A 14,797-nucleotide genomic window follows, 5' to 3' on the forward strand; every position below is an offset into this window, starting at 1 on the left:
AAGTCCAATACACGTCAACTGGGGAGTCTAATATTCTTTCACTAGTGCACTTATATTATTTATACCATTTTTACAAAAATGCAGTAGTCTGCATACCAGTAAATTTTTTATTTTTTTGTATGAATAAAAAATCAAAATAGAAAGCAATAGTAATGTAAGAAGAGCCTAGAGATGTGACTAATGAACAGAGGAAATGTTATTTTAGTGCCAAGAATGTCTACATTGTTTATTCAGGACCCTATTTTGAAATTGGCATCTTTTTTAATTTGTGTGAAATTGGCCAAATTGCCAATTTCTGACCACTTTATTGGGTAGTTCAAATCGGTATATGGGTGGTTTCTTGTACTCAACTGATAGATAAAATGGAGTTCTAAAGAAATAGCTATGAGTTTGGTTGACTGGAACAAAGAAATTGGCTGAAAATAGGGCTCAAAGTCGGCGAAATCGACGATACGTGTATGTCACCGAGACCGCTAACTTCACGGGAGTGTAATTCCATGAGTTTTAGACCAAATTTCATACTTTTGGTGTCATTACCATCGGGAAAAGATTCTCTGTAATTTCATTTTTTTTTTTTTTTTTTTTTCAAAAATTTATCAACATAGAATGACAGTTTCAGAAAGGGGGCCTGCGACAGTCAAAGGGTTAAGGAGGTTCTGATGGAACATGAGTAAGATAACACTTATGAAGGGATTTAGGGACACTGATTAGCAGGACTTAAGTCATGGAGGTGGGAAGTACAGTGCCTGTACTCTGAAGAATAGTTGAGGATGTTACAGTTTAGAGCATCATCTGAACTGTGATGGCAGCACACCACTGGGAAGACAACATTTGACAACAAATATCCACAACCCGTTCTTCAGAGTGCAGGCACTGTACTTCTCACCTTCAGGACTCAAGTCCAGCTAACCAGTTTCCTCGATTCCCTTTGTAAAATATATAACACATGTATAATGTAATCATGGAGTCCTGCAGGGATGAGTATGGTAATAATATATTGCAGGACTCGGCTGGAAGAAGCTATCAGAGAGCCGGAGCCAAAGGGCCTGGGACTGCCAGTGGTGCTGCTGCTGCTGGATGGAGGACTTGACTCCATTGTCAAATGTGATATGGCCCTCAAGCGAAATATTCCCATTGTGGTGGTGGCCGGTACAGGAAGAGCAGCTGACCTCCTGGCATATGCTGTATCTATGACCCGACATACTCACAGGCATGTTCAGTATTCATGCTGCTTCCATGACCTGACACAGTTACAGTCATGTTCAACACTCTTACTGCCATGACCTGACACACAGGCTTGTTCAATACTCTTATTACCATGACCTGACACACCTAGTCTTAATAGTTCATTATATTTCAATATATGTTTATTAGGTTTTACAATCTACTTGAATAATATACACTTACACCATTATTGTTCAATCACCCTCTTTTTACAGATATTAATATTACCCCTTATCACCCTTCTGCAATTCATCATTTAAATTTTTATCAGTTAACCCCAAATGCTCAATGCTGACATCAACCCTGACCTAACCTATATAATCTAAATCCTAGTCAACATTTAACTGAAAGCAACAACCTTTACTACACAGCAACAGAAGCCAGTACCATCCTCAGCAATGCCAGAAATATTACAATTTTGATTTACAGTACGTATTAGATCCCTAAGTAAATATTATGATGACCTCCTGGCACTCTTACATTCATTAAAGACAAACTTCTTCTGTATTATTCTTACTGAAACCTGGCTTAAGCAAGACACAATAGACATCTACACACTACCAGGATACACAGCAATCCACAACTGCAGGCCAGAACAAATTGGGGGAAGTATTGCCATCTATTTTTCTAATGAACTATCATGTAGCAACACCATATCCTTCAATGATGAGTATGGTGAATATATATATTCGCAAACTACTCTAAAAAATTAAAAAACCCTATAGCAATTGGGGCCATATACAGGATGCCTAATACTAATATCCCAGTCTTTAGTGATAGACTAAAAACACTGATTACAGATACACAAATGAATAAGCACCAACTGCTACTAACAGGAGACTTCAACATCAGCCTTGCCATAACAGATGACCAACCTGCTGCTGACTTTAATATCAATATGAACAATACACTACTCATACCAGCAGTTACAAAACCAACAAGACTAACTGAGACGAGTGCAACCATAATTGATCATATATGGACAAACATACTAGCCCCCCTTAACCCTTAAACTGTACAAACATAGATCTATGTTCACCTGCGTGGCGCTCCTAATATTTTGAGAAATAAAATCGTTTTTTGTTCTTAAATTAAAAAGGGGCATTTTCTGTGTGGTATAAGACCAAAAACAAAATTTTAGGACCACTATTTACCGAGATATAAGACCGTGAAGTTGGCTTTGGATGCTCACCTGACAGCAACATCCAGTCCTTCCACTTGCAGAAGTGTTGCTGATTTACCTTTTTTTCTCATTTTTATTTTAAGTTATATAATTTTTATGTCCTGATAATTACAATTTATAATAGTTCTTGTGATTTCATAGCCAATCTTTGTTCTGACACTAATATTATATACTGAAAAAGTATTCAAATTGTAATAATCACACTGACAGGTGAACATTTTTACCTGCCCTGGTCATTTACTATTGTCTAGAAATATATACAAAGTATTTATAGGTTCCAGCAATGTTTTAGATATGCTGGGCTGTATAGCCCTTGTGGCTTAGCACTTCTTTTTTATTATAATAATAATAATTTAGATATGCTGGAGTATGATACTCCTTGAATGGTGTTATGACAAGGGTCAGATAAGTGACATTTGATGAATGTGCCCTGCTGGAGGGAACCTTGCCTTTATATGTTTTTACTCTTTCACACAAACATGTGTCTGTATGTGTGTATGTCAGTCTGTCTGTCTGCCTGTCTATCTGTACATCTATCTTTGTCTGCCTAGTTCTGCTTATCTGTCTGTCCAGTTCAGCTTATCTGTCTTTCTGTCTTCTGTGTGTGCCTGGAGTGTAATATGAACTCCTTGAATTATGGTGTTATGACAGCATCAGATAACAGTGACATTTATTGAATGTGTGCTGCTGGAGGGGGGAACCTTGCCTTTGTGTTTTTACTCTTTCACACAAACATGTCTCTATGTCTGTCCGTCAGTCTGTCTATCTGTCAGTCTATCTGTACATTGACCTGTCTGTATCTGTACATATATCTGTCTGTCTGTCTGTCTGCCTAGCTCTGCTTATCTGTCCATCTAGTTCTGCTTATCTGTCTTTCTGTCTGCCTGTGTGTCTGTCTTTTTATCTGCTTGTCTCGCTCTCAGGGAGCGGCTAGTAAACCTGTTGGTTTGTGGTGTATGTGCCGCTCCCTGATTGCTGAGCAAGTGACATTGCTATTATTTGCATCATGTTTGTTTATGTCTTATACATGAATCTACAAACACTGTATAGGTCTTGGCCTGGAATTTTTTGGTTATCCTAGGTAATTTACACTTTGTATAATAACTGTATTTATGAGTACATGTGAGAGAAAGAGATACAAATAAACAGTGATATAGACACATAGTGAGATATAGATAGAGATATAGGCAGATAGACAGATATAGATAGAGATACAGACTGAGACAGCCAAAGCCAGCCAGCTAGCCAGCCGAATACACAAGAACATAAGAATAAAGGAACACTGCAGCAGGCCTACTGGGCCATGCAAAGCAGGTCCATGTCACCCTCAGCTTAGACCAATGACCCACCTAGTCAGGTCACATCCACTGATAGAAGGAGCACAACCTCTGACCTAGTAGCACAAGCTAGTCAGGTCCAACTCACCCACCCACACCCACTCATGCATTTATCTAACCTATTTTTACTTTCCTCTTAAAATGTGAGTGTTAATATGATATGACATCAGTGAATCCTTGGTGTTTGCTACAATATTTGCTCTAGCTGGCTCTTAGTTGAACTGGTGCTCCCACAAGGTACTAAGTGCTCCCAGATTTTTTTCATAGTGCACACAATGAGTGTACAGACCCATTCTTTCATGTCTAGGCGACTCAGGCTTATTGCACCAAATCTGTAGGAATGAAAAATAAAATGTTGATCTACGTTCGGAGCCCACCGCACGTCAGCATATTTATTTTATTTTTTATTATCACACTGGCCGAATCCCACCAAGGCAGGGTGGCCCAAAAAAGAAAAACTTTCACCATCATTCACTCCATCACTGTCTTGCCAGAAGGGTGCTTTACACTACAGTTTTTAAACTGCAACATTAACACCCCTCTTTCAGAGTGCAGGCACTGTACTTCCCATCTCCAGGACTCAAGTCTGGTCTGCCAGTTTCCCTGAACCCCTTCATAAATGTTACTTTGCTCACACTCCAACAGCACGTCAAGTATTAAAAACCATTTGTCTCCATTCACTCCTATCAAACACGCTTGCGCATGCCTGCTGGAAGTCCAAGCCCCTCACACACAAAACCTCCTTTACCCCCTCCCTCCAACCTTTCCTAGGCCGACCCCTACCCCGCCTTCCTTCCACTACAGACTGATACACTCTTGAAGTCATTCTGTTTCGCTCCATTCTCTCTACATGTCCGAACCACCTCAACAACCCTTCCTCAGCCCTCTGGACAACAGTTTTGATAATCCCGCACCTCCTCCTAACTTCCAAACTACGAATTCTCTGCATTATATTCACACCACACATTGCCCTCAGACATGACATCTCCACTGCCTCCAGCCTTCTCCTCGCTGCAGCATTCATCACCCATGCTTCACACCCATATAAGAGCGTTGGTAAAACTATAATCTCATACATTCCCCTCTTTGCCTCCAAGGACAAAGTTCTTTGTCTCCACAGACTCCTAAGTGCACCGCTCACCCTTTTCCCCTCATCAATTCTATGATTCACCTCATCTTTCATAGACCCATCCGCTGACACGTCCACTCCCAAATATCTGAATACATTCACCTCCTCCATACTGTCTCCCTCCAATCTGATATTCAATCTTTCATCACCTAATCTTTTTGTTATCCTCATAACCTTACTCTTTCCTGTATTCACTTTTAATTTTCTTCTTTTGCACACCCTACCAAATTCATCCACCATCTCTGCAACTTCTCTTCAGAATCTCCCAAGAGCACAGTGTCATCAGCAAAGAGCAACTGTGACAACTCCCACTTTATGTGTGATTCTTTATCTTTTAACTCCACGCCTCTTGCCAAGACCCTCGCATTTACTTCTCTTACAACCCAATCTATAAATATATTAAACAACAACGGTGACATCACACATCCTTGTCCAAGGCCTACTTTTACTGGGAAATAATTTCCCTCTTTCCTACATACTCTAACTTGAGCCTCACTATCCTCGTAAAAACTCTTCACTGCTTTCAGTAACCTACCTCCTACACCATACACCTGCAACATCTGCCACATTGGCCCCCTATCCACCCTGTCATATGCCTTTTCCAATTCCATAAATGCCACAAAGACCTCTATGTGTGGTTAAAGTGAGGATAATTATGGACAACACTACTGACCACTGCCCAACTCCTAACAAACATTTTTAAGCAACCTATGGAATATAATAAGTTCTCCTCTCGACTCCATGATAAGACTTCAATAAGTAACTTCACTGCGGAACTAAGCTCAGTTGACTGGCCTACAGAATTTTCCAATGCCGCTGGTATCGATGAATGGGTAGAGATATTTCTTAGTAAAATTCAAAAACTATATAACAAACATTGCCCCATAAAAACTAAAAAGATCACCCATAAAAGACCAAGTTGCCCATTTCTTACTAACAGCATCCTAAGGTTCAATATGAGAAACAGTATAGAAAGGGCTTAATAACTAACCAATTTATATGTCAGTCCTCACCAAATTAATCAGAAAGTCTAGGCAACTATGCTATTCTAATAGATTCATGGAAATTAGTGGAGACATAAAACAGACTTAGAAAACACTCTCAGATCTTGGGCACCCACCAACTGAACAGAGCTAGAAATATTGTACTGACTAAACCAAATGACCCAAAACTCCAGCCACCAAGCATGTCTTGCACTTCATGACACAACACACCATCAAACATGTCTTACACTTCATGACACAACACACCATCAAACATATACTTCATGACACAACACACCATCAAACATGTCTTACACTTCATGACACAACACACCATCAAACATATACTTCATGACACAACACACCATCAAACATGTCTTACACTTCATGACACAACACACCATCAAACATGTCTTACACTTCATGACACAACACACCAATGAACATGTCTTACACTTCATGACACAACACACCATCAAACATGTCTTACACTTCATGAGACAACACACCATCAAACATGTCTTACACTTCATGACACAACACACCATCAAACATGTCTTACACTTCATGACACAACACACCATCAAACATGTCTTACACTTCATGACACAACACACCATCAAACATGTCTTACACTTCATGACACAACACACCATCAAACATGTCTTACACTTCATGACACAACACACACTACCATCAGTGTGCAGTATGTAGAAATCTTTGTTTATATAAGGTAAACAATTAACTTATGACTCTGAGAACAGGTTGAAGAATCACAAAGAGCAACTTTCGCGTCGTATCAACTCCACTATGCCGGAGCTGGCTGGCTACCCCAAGAAACAGAAGGTCTGTGTGGCAGAGTCACATTTTCATTGCACACTGAAATGCATTTAAGTAAATGGGTAACTTGCTTGTTGTAGGAATGTTTATTTTTTAATACAGGTGCTCCTCGACTTTCAGTGGGGTTACGTTCCAACAAACCCATCATAAGTCGAATATGATATGCTAAGTAATTAACTAACTATGTACTGTCATTGAACAAGTAAATAAACAAATAATTACTGTAGGTAAATACCAGTATTGAAAATTAAATAAATGAATACAAGTTAGGGACTTGCTGCCTTCATGCTGGGTAATTATCTTAAGTTTCATCTCCAAAGTAATTGCTTTTGAACTATTGTAAAGTTGAAATGTTGTAAGTCGAACCATCGTAAGTCGAGGAGCACCTGAAGTTACGGTAACCCACCTGATGCTTATTGGTTTTCACACACAATTTAATAATTGCATTTAAAAATTGTATAGCATGGTAAAATATTGATGTTACATGCCATAAATTTAGCATTAAAAATACACCTAATGTAGGATGTATTGATACTACGCATAGAGTATTAAGTTACAATATATGCAAATTTTGAACATTAAACATGTGAAACACAATACCTTCCCTTTCCACTGACAACCTATGATACACAAATAACCCGCACATAGGAGAAAAATACTTATGACTTTGTGTTCCCACTTGGACCAGTAACTAGTCAGTGGTCTGTTCATGGTCCAGGTTGGACCAAAACATCACTGTAAGCTCCTCTTTCCTATGTGTGAGTTATTTGTGTATTGTTCAAGTCACGGTATTGTTCCTTGTTCTTTTTCAAAATATGCTACCTAATGATGCATTCTGGGAGTGTCTTGTGTCTCACTCACTTCTAATGTTTTAGACAGTTTTATTGCTGTTTGGTCTCTTGATATTTGTCAGTGAGTTTTTTTTTTTTTTTTTTTTTTTTTTTTTTTTTTTTTTTTTTTTTTTTTTTTTTTTTTTTTTTTTTTTTTTTGTGTGTGTGTGTGTGTATGTGTGTGTGTGTGTGTGTACTCACCTATTTGTGCTCGCCTGTTTGTGGTTGCAAGGGTCGAGACTCAGTTCCTGGCCCTGCCTCTTCACTGATTGCTGCAAGTCCTCTCTCTCCCTACTCCATGAGCTTTATCATACCTCATCTTAAAACTATGTATGGTTCCTGCCTCCACTACATCACTTGCCAGAGTATTCCACTTCCTGATCACTTTATAACTGAAGAAATACTTCCTAACATCCCTCTGACTCATCTGAGTCTTCAGCTTCCAGTTGTGGCTCTGTGTTTCTGTGTCCCATCTCTGGAACATCCTGTCTCTGTCCACCTTATCTATTCCTTGCAGTATTTTGTATGTCGTTATCACGTCTTCCTTAACCCTTCTGTCCTCCAGTGTCGTCAGGCCAATCTCCTTTAACCTTTCTTCGCAGGACATTCCCCTTAGTGCTGGAACTAGCCTTGTTGCAAACCTCTAATTTCTTGATGTGCTTGACCAGGTGTGGGTTCCAAACTGGTGCTGCATACTCTAGTATAGGCCTGACATATATGATTTACAGAGTCTTGAACAATTCCTTACTGAGGTATCAGAACACTGTTCTCAGGTTTGCCAGGCGCCCATATGCTGCAGCAGTTATCTGGTTGATGTGCACTTCTGGAGATGTGCTCGGTTTGAACATTAAAATGGTATAAAATACCGACAGGTTGTTAGGTAAGACACATATGCAACAGTTAGGTATCTTTATTGTGAAACATTTCGCCTACACAGTAGGCTTCTTCAGTCAAGTACAGAAAAGTTGATAGAAGCAGAAGATATTTGAAGACGATGTAATCAGTCCATCACCCTTAAAGTTTTGAGGTGGTCAGTCCCTCAGTCTGGAGAAGAGCATTGTTCCATAGTATGAAACAATATTTAGAAGAAGTGACAGGATGGAGCTTTTTATAGCGCCAAGAGGTGAGACGTAGGCCACTAGGAGAGGTAAGAATTCAGATGTTGAGAAGTCATATATTGTTTCATACTATGGAACAATGCTCTTCTCCAGACTGAGGGACTGACCACCTCAAAGCTTTAAGGGTGATGGACTGATTACATCGTCTTCAAGTAGCTTCTGCTTCTATCAACTTTTCTGTACTTGACTGAAGAAGCCTACTGTGTAGGCGAAACGTTTCACAATAAAGATACCTAACTGTTGCATATGTGTCTTACCTAACAACAGATGTGCTCGGTATTATACTCACCCCTAGATCTTTCTCCTTGAGTGAGGTTTGCAGTGTTTGGCCACCTAGCCTATAGTCTGTGGTCTTCATTGCCCTTCCCCAATCTTCATGGCTTTGCATTTGGCAGGGTTAAATTCAAGGAGCCAGTTGCTGGACCACACGTCCAGCCTGTCCAGGTCTCTCTGTAGTCCTGCTTGATCTTCATCTGATTTAATTCTCCTCATTAACTTCACATCATCTGCAAACAGGGACACATCTGAGTCTATTCCTTCCATCATGTCATTCATATATGTGTACCAATAATAGTACTGGTCCTAGGACTGACCCCTGTGGGACCCCGCTCATCACAGGCACCCACTGTGATACCTCATCCCATACCATGACTCGTTGTTGCCTCCCTGTCAGGTATTCTTTGATCCATTGCAGTACCCTTTCTGTTATATGTACCTGATCCTCTAGCTTCTGCACTAATCTCTTGTGAGGAACTGTGTTGAAGGACTTCTTGCAGTCCAAGAAAATGCAGTCAACCCACCCCTCCATCTCATGTCTTACTTCTGTAACTTTGTCACAAAACTCCAGTAGGTTTGTGACACAGGATTTGCCTTCCATGAATCCCTGCTGATTGTCATTTATAATCTTGTTCCATTCCAGGTGCTCCACCACTCTCCTCCTGATAATCCTCTCTATGACTTTGCATACTATACATGTCAGTGACACTGGTCTATAGTTTAGTGCCTCGTTTCTTTCTCCTTTCTTAAAATGGGGACTACATTTGCCGTCTTCCATACCTCAGGTAGTTGCCCAGTTTCAAGGGATGTGTTGAAAATTGTGGTAGTGGCACACACAGTGTGTCTACTTCCTCTCTGAGGACTCATGGAGAGATGTCTGGTCCCACAGCCTTTGGGGTATCAAGGTCATTTAGCAGCTTCTTCATCTCCTTGGTTGTGTGTATTTCATCCAACACTTGTTGGTATGTCCCTTGTTAGTGTACCCCTCTGTTCTGTCTTCCCAGAGTCCTTTGTATTTCCACTCTAAATATTTCCTTAAATCATGTGTTGAGCTCCTCACATACTTCTTGGTCGTTTCTAGTGAGCTCCCCACCTTCTTTTCTCAGCCTGATTATCTGGTCCTTGACTGTTGTCTTTCTCCTGATGTGGCTATTCAACAGCTTTGGGTTAGACTTGACTTTCGATGCTGTGTTGTTTTCATACTGTTGCTGGGCCTCCCTCCTTATCTGTGCCTTCTTGTTTCTGGTTGTTCCACATTTCTTTATTTTCCTGGGCCCTTTGCCTTCTGTACTTTTTCCATTCTCTAGTGCACTTAGTTTTTGGCCTCCATACACCTTTGGGTAAACCAAGGGCTCGTTGTGGTCTTCCCATTATTTCTGTTGCCCTTGGGAACAAACCTTTCCTCTGGCTCCTTGCATTTTGTTGTTACATATGTGTGTGTGTGTGCACGTGTGTGTGATAGAACCTGTCAGTGATTTGTGTGTAGGGGAGCCCAGCAGTTAGTTGTGTGTGGTGGAACCTACCAGTGAGTTGTGTGTGGGGGGAACCCAGCAGTTAGTTATGTGTGGTGGAACCTACCAGTGAGTTGTATGTGTGTGTGGAGGCTCCCAGCAGGTAGTTGTGTGTGTAGTGGACCCTACCAGTGAGTTGTGTGGGGGGGGGAGCCCAGCAGTTAGTTGCGTGTGGTGGACCCTACCAGTGAGTTGTGTGTGGGGGGAGCCCAGCAGTTAGTTGCATGTGGTGGACCCTACCAATGAGTTGTGTGGGGGGGAGCCCAGCAGTTAGTTGCGTGTGGTGGAACCTACCAGACCCTCAGTGTGTGAAGCGAGAGCTTTGCCATCAGGCCATGGGCCTAGTGGTGTGTGTGAGAAATAATTCAGGTGTTCCTTTATGTTGAAAATGAAGAAAGTACAAAATTTTTGGAAGACAATCATTTCATCTTATCATCTACATGATGCACCATAGTGATATTACTGGGTGATATATTTACTGTATTAAGTCTTGAGATTATATACTGTAGGTATTAGTCACATTAGTGGTATAGTGTATGTATGGAGTTGTTGTTTCCATACATAGTGGTGTTTCTTGGGTTATCCTGTGTTAAAGAATTATGCATGTTTGCAACATTTTGGGAATTTTTATTGTATACCTGGAGGGTGCTTTGGAGGGGCCAGCACCCTGGTGGCCCAGTCCATGACCAGCCGTTTTGCCAACGAGTGGCTTCCTCAGTGCAGTACAGAGATAAATAGTGGAAGATGAGTAGTAGTTTGAGGCAATCAGTCCCTCAGCTTTGAGTCAATGTATTGAGTCCATCAATCAATGATGATACTAAAATGCTACAAAAATGTCTAATTCTTCAACTTGTTGGTGTTTTAAATCATTTATGTTTATAAATTCAAGTCTCTTCTCAAAAATCACCTATTCACCCACAACCAAATAAATACTGAATAATTGTATCTTAAAAATTGTATCTCATAAATGTTTCTCATAATTGTATCTCATAAATGTTTAACCTGATACCCAATCAAACTTTGTTATTTTTTAATTACATTATCTAACAGAATACTCCATTCTACTGACTGCTCAGCAACTCAGTAAATGACCATATGACCTGTCTTTGTAATACTCATTTGTGCTTAATTGTTATCTGTTTACAATGTTTTACCACTGAGTATATCAATGCTTAGTTAATCTTAAGTTAATTTTAAGCTGCCTATAATGCTCTGCATACAAGGGGCTTTGGCATGTTGCACTTAACTGTATTCATTTGTACTGCTCTGTATCATGTTCAAATTAATAAATAAAATAAAATAAATTTACATCATATCCTGTATTCGTGGTTCTTCCAGGTTAATATTACAAAGAAAATCTTGTCTGTTTTCAGAGGTGTGTACACTTGCTGCTCCAGTGTTGCAACAAAGTCAGCATGATCACCATATTCAACATTAACTCCAATGAGGAAATGGACAAGTATATTCTCCGTGCACTACTCAAAGGCAAGTAGTGTCCTAGGCCTCTCCTCTTTCTCATCTACATCAATGATCTCAATGCATTCAACTCGTTAAACCAATTCTGTTTGCAGATGATACTACTTAAGTCTTCTTCCACGAAAACCCAGCTATATTTAACCCTTTGACTGTCGAAAGGCCCAATCCTGAAGTGTCTCCTGGTGCCGCAAAATATTCGAAAAAAAAAATTATTTTTTCTTTTGAAAATATTAAGATTATTTTTTTCATTGTTTTAGTCCCAAAAAAAAAATTTTTCCCATCAGTACTTACCCAGATATAGAGGCATGAAGTTTGCAGAAAATGAGCCGCGTATGGCAACAGCAGCGACTGCCGCTCATCTGGTAAACTTTAGTTTACTTGTATTTGAAGGTTTGTTGTTTTTTTCACTATTTTATTTTTTCACATAACTTATGTGGCCTATGAGACCAAAGTAAGGTGCAATGTACATATATACACTCGTTGTATACAACACAATAAGCACACAAACATAATTATCAATATATTGTTTACAAAACTTGTTTACAAAAACAAACAATACAAATATTTTTTTATTACTATTGTTCTATAATATATATACCAATATACAGTCACTGAACATACTCCTAGAAGTTCTGTAGCTTGTGGAACTCTGTGAAACATGGTGTCATACACAGTGGTGTTTTACACTCTTACACATAAAACATGGTGTCATACACAGTGGTGTTTTATACTCTCACACATAAAACATGGTGTCATACACAGTGGTGTTTTACACTCTCACACATAAAACATGGTGTCATACACAGTGGTGTTTTACACTCTCACACATAAAACATGGTGTCATACACAGTGGTGTTTTATACTCTCACACATAAAACATGGTGTCATACACAGTGGTGTTTTACACTCCTCACACATAAAACATGGTGTCATACACAGTGGTGTTTTACACTCTCACACATAAAACATGGTGTCATACACAGTGGTGTTTTACACTCTCACACATAAAACATGGTGTCATACACAGTGGTGTTTTACACTCCTCACACATAAAACATGGTGTCATACACAGTGGTGTTTTACACCCTCACACATAAAACATGGTGTCATACACAGTGGTGTTTTACACTCTCACACATAAAACATGGTGTCATACACAGTGGTGTTTTACACTCCTCACACATAAAACATGGTGTCATACACAGTGGTGTTTTACACTCTCACACATAAAACATGGTGTCATACACAGTGGTGTTTTACACTCTCACACATAAAACATGGTGTCATACACAATGGTGTTTTACACTCTCACACATAAAACATGGTGTCATACACAGTGGTGTTTTACACTCTCACACATAAAACATGGTGTCATACACAGTGGTGTTTTACACTCACACATAAAACATGGTGTCATACACAGTGGTGTTTTACACTCTCACACATAAAACATGGTGTCATACACAGTGGTGTTTACACTCTCACACATAAAACATGGTGTCATACACAGTGGTGTTTTACACTCACACATAAAACATGGTGTCATACACAATGGTGTTTTACACTCTCACACATAAAACATGGTGTCATACACAGTGGTGTTTTACACTCCTCACACATAAAACATGGTGTCATACACAGTGGTGTTTTACACTCTCACACATAAAACATGGTGTCATACACAGTGGTGTTTTACACTCCTCACACATAAAACATGGTGTCATACACAGTGGTGTTTTACACTCACACATAAAACATGGTGTCATACACAGTGGTGTTTTATACTCACACATAAAACATGGTGTCATACACAGTGGTGTTTTACACTCACACATAAAACATGGTGTCATACACAGTGGTGTTTTACACTCACACATAAAACATGGTGTCATACACAATGGTGTTTTACACTCTCACACATAAAACATGGTGTCATACACAGTGGTGTTTTACACTCCTCACACATAAAACATGGTGTCATACACAGTGGTGTTTTACACTCCTCACACATAAAACATGGTGTCATACACAGTGGTGTTTTAAACTCCTCACACATAAAACATGGTGTCATACACAGTGGTGTTTTACACTCACACATAAAACATGGTGTCATACACAGTGGTGTTTTACACTCCTCACATAAAACATGGTGTCATACACAGTGGTGTTTTACACTCCTCACACATAAAACATCGTGTCATACACAGTGGTGTTTTACACTCTCACACATAAAACATGGTGTCATACACAGTGGTGTTTTACACTCACACATAAAACATGGTGTCATACACAGTGGTGTTTTACACTCACACATAAAACATGGTGTCATACACAGTGGTGTTTTACACTCCTCACACATAAAACATGGTGTCATACACAGTGGTGTTTTACACTCCCCACACATAAAACATGGTGTCATACACAGTGGTGTTTTACACTCCCCACACATAAAACATGGTGTCATACACAGTGGTGTTTTACACTCTTACACATAAAACATGGTGTCATACACAGTGGTGTTTTTACACTCTCACACATAAAACATGGTGTCATACACAGTGGTGTTTTACACTCTTACACATAAAACATGGTGTCATACACAGTGGTGTTTTACACTCTCACACATAAAACATGTGTCATACACAGTAGTGTTTTACACTCCTCAAACATAAAACATGGTGTCATACACAGTGGATGTTTTACTCACACATAAAACATGTGTCATACACAGTGGTGTTTTACCTCCTCATACATAAAACATAGTGTCATACACAGTGGTGTTTTACACTCACACATAAAACATGGTGTCATACACAGTGGTGTTTACCTCCTCACAAATAAAACATGGTGTCATACACAGTGGTGTTTTACTCTCACACATAAAACATGG

The 14,797-nt window shown here is 39.5% G+C and overlaps 1 protein-coding gene across 1 annotated transcript in view; it reads left to right on the plus strand.

The window, feature by feature from the left end:
* The window catches only part of LOC128687209 (uncharacterized), a 273,243-nt gene that overhangs the window by 163,270 nt on the left and 95,176 nt on the right, over nucleotides 1-14,797 (plus strand). Inside the window, exons 11-13 of the mRNA XM_070098518.1 lie at nucleotides 1,004-1,210; nucleotides 6,621-6,702; nucleotides 11,805-11,916. Of these exons, the coding sequence (XP_069954619.1) occupies nucleotides 1,004-1,210; nucleotides 6,621-6,702; nucleotides 11,805-11,916 (401 nt within the window). The remainder of the gene's footprint in view (nucleotides 1-1,003; nucleotides 1,211-6,620; nucleotides 6,703-11,804; nucleotides 11,917-14,797) is intronic.

Source organism: Cherax quadricarinatus, chromosome 62 (genome assembly GCF_038502225.1).
Source record: "Cherax quadricarinatus isolate ZL_2023a chromosome 62, ASM3850222v1, whole genome shotgun sequence".
In the NCBI taxonomy this organism is placed as follows: Eukaryota; Metazoa; Arthropoda; class Malacostraca; order Decapoda; family Parastacidae; genus Cherax; species Cherax quadricarinatus.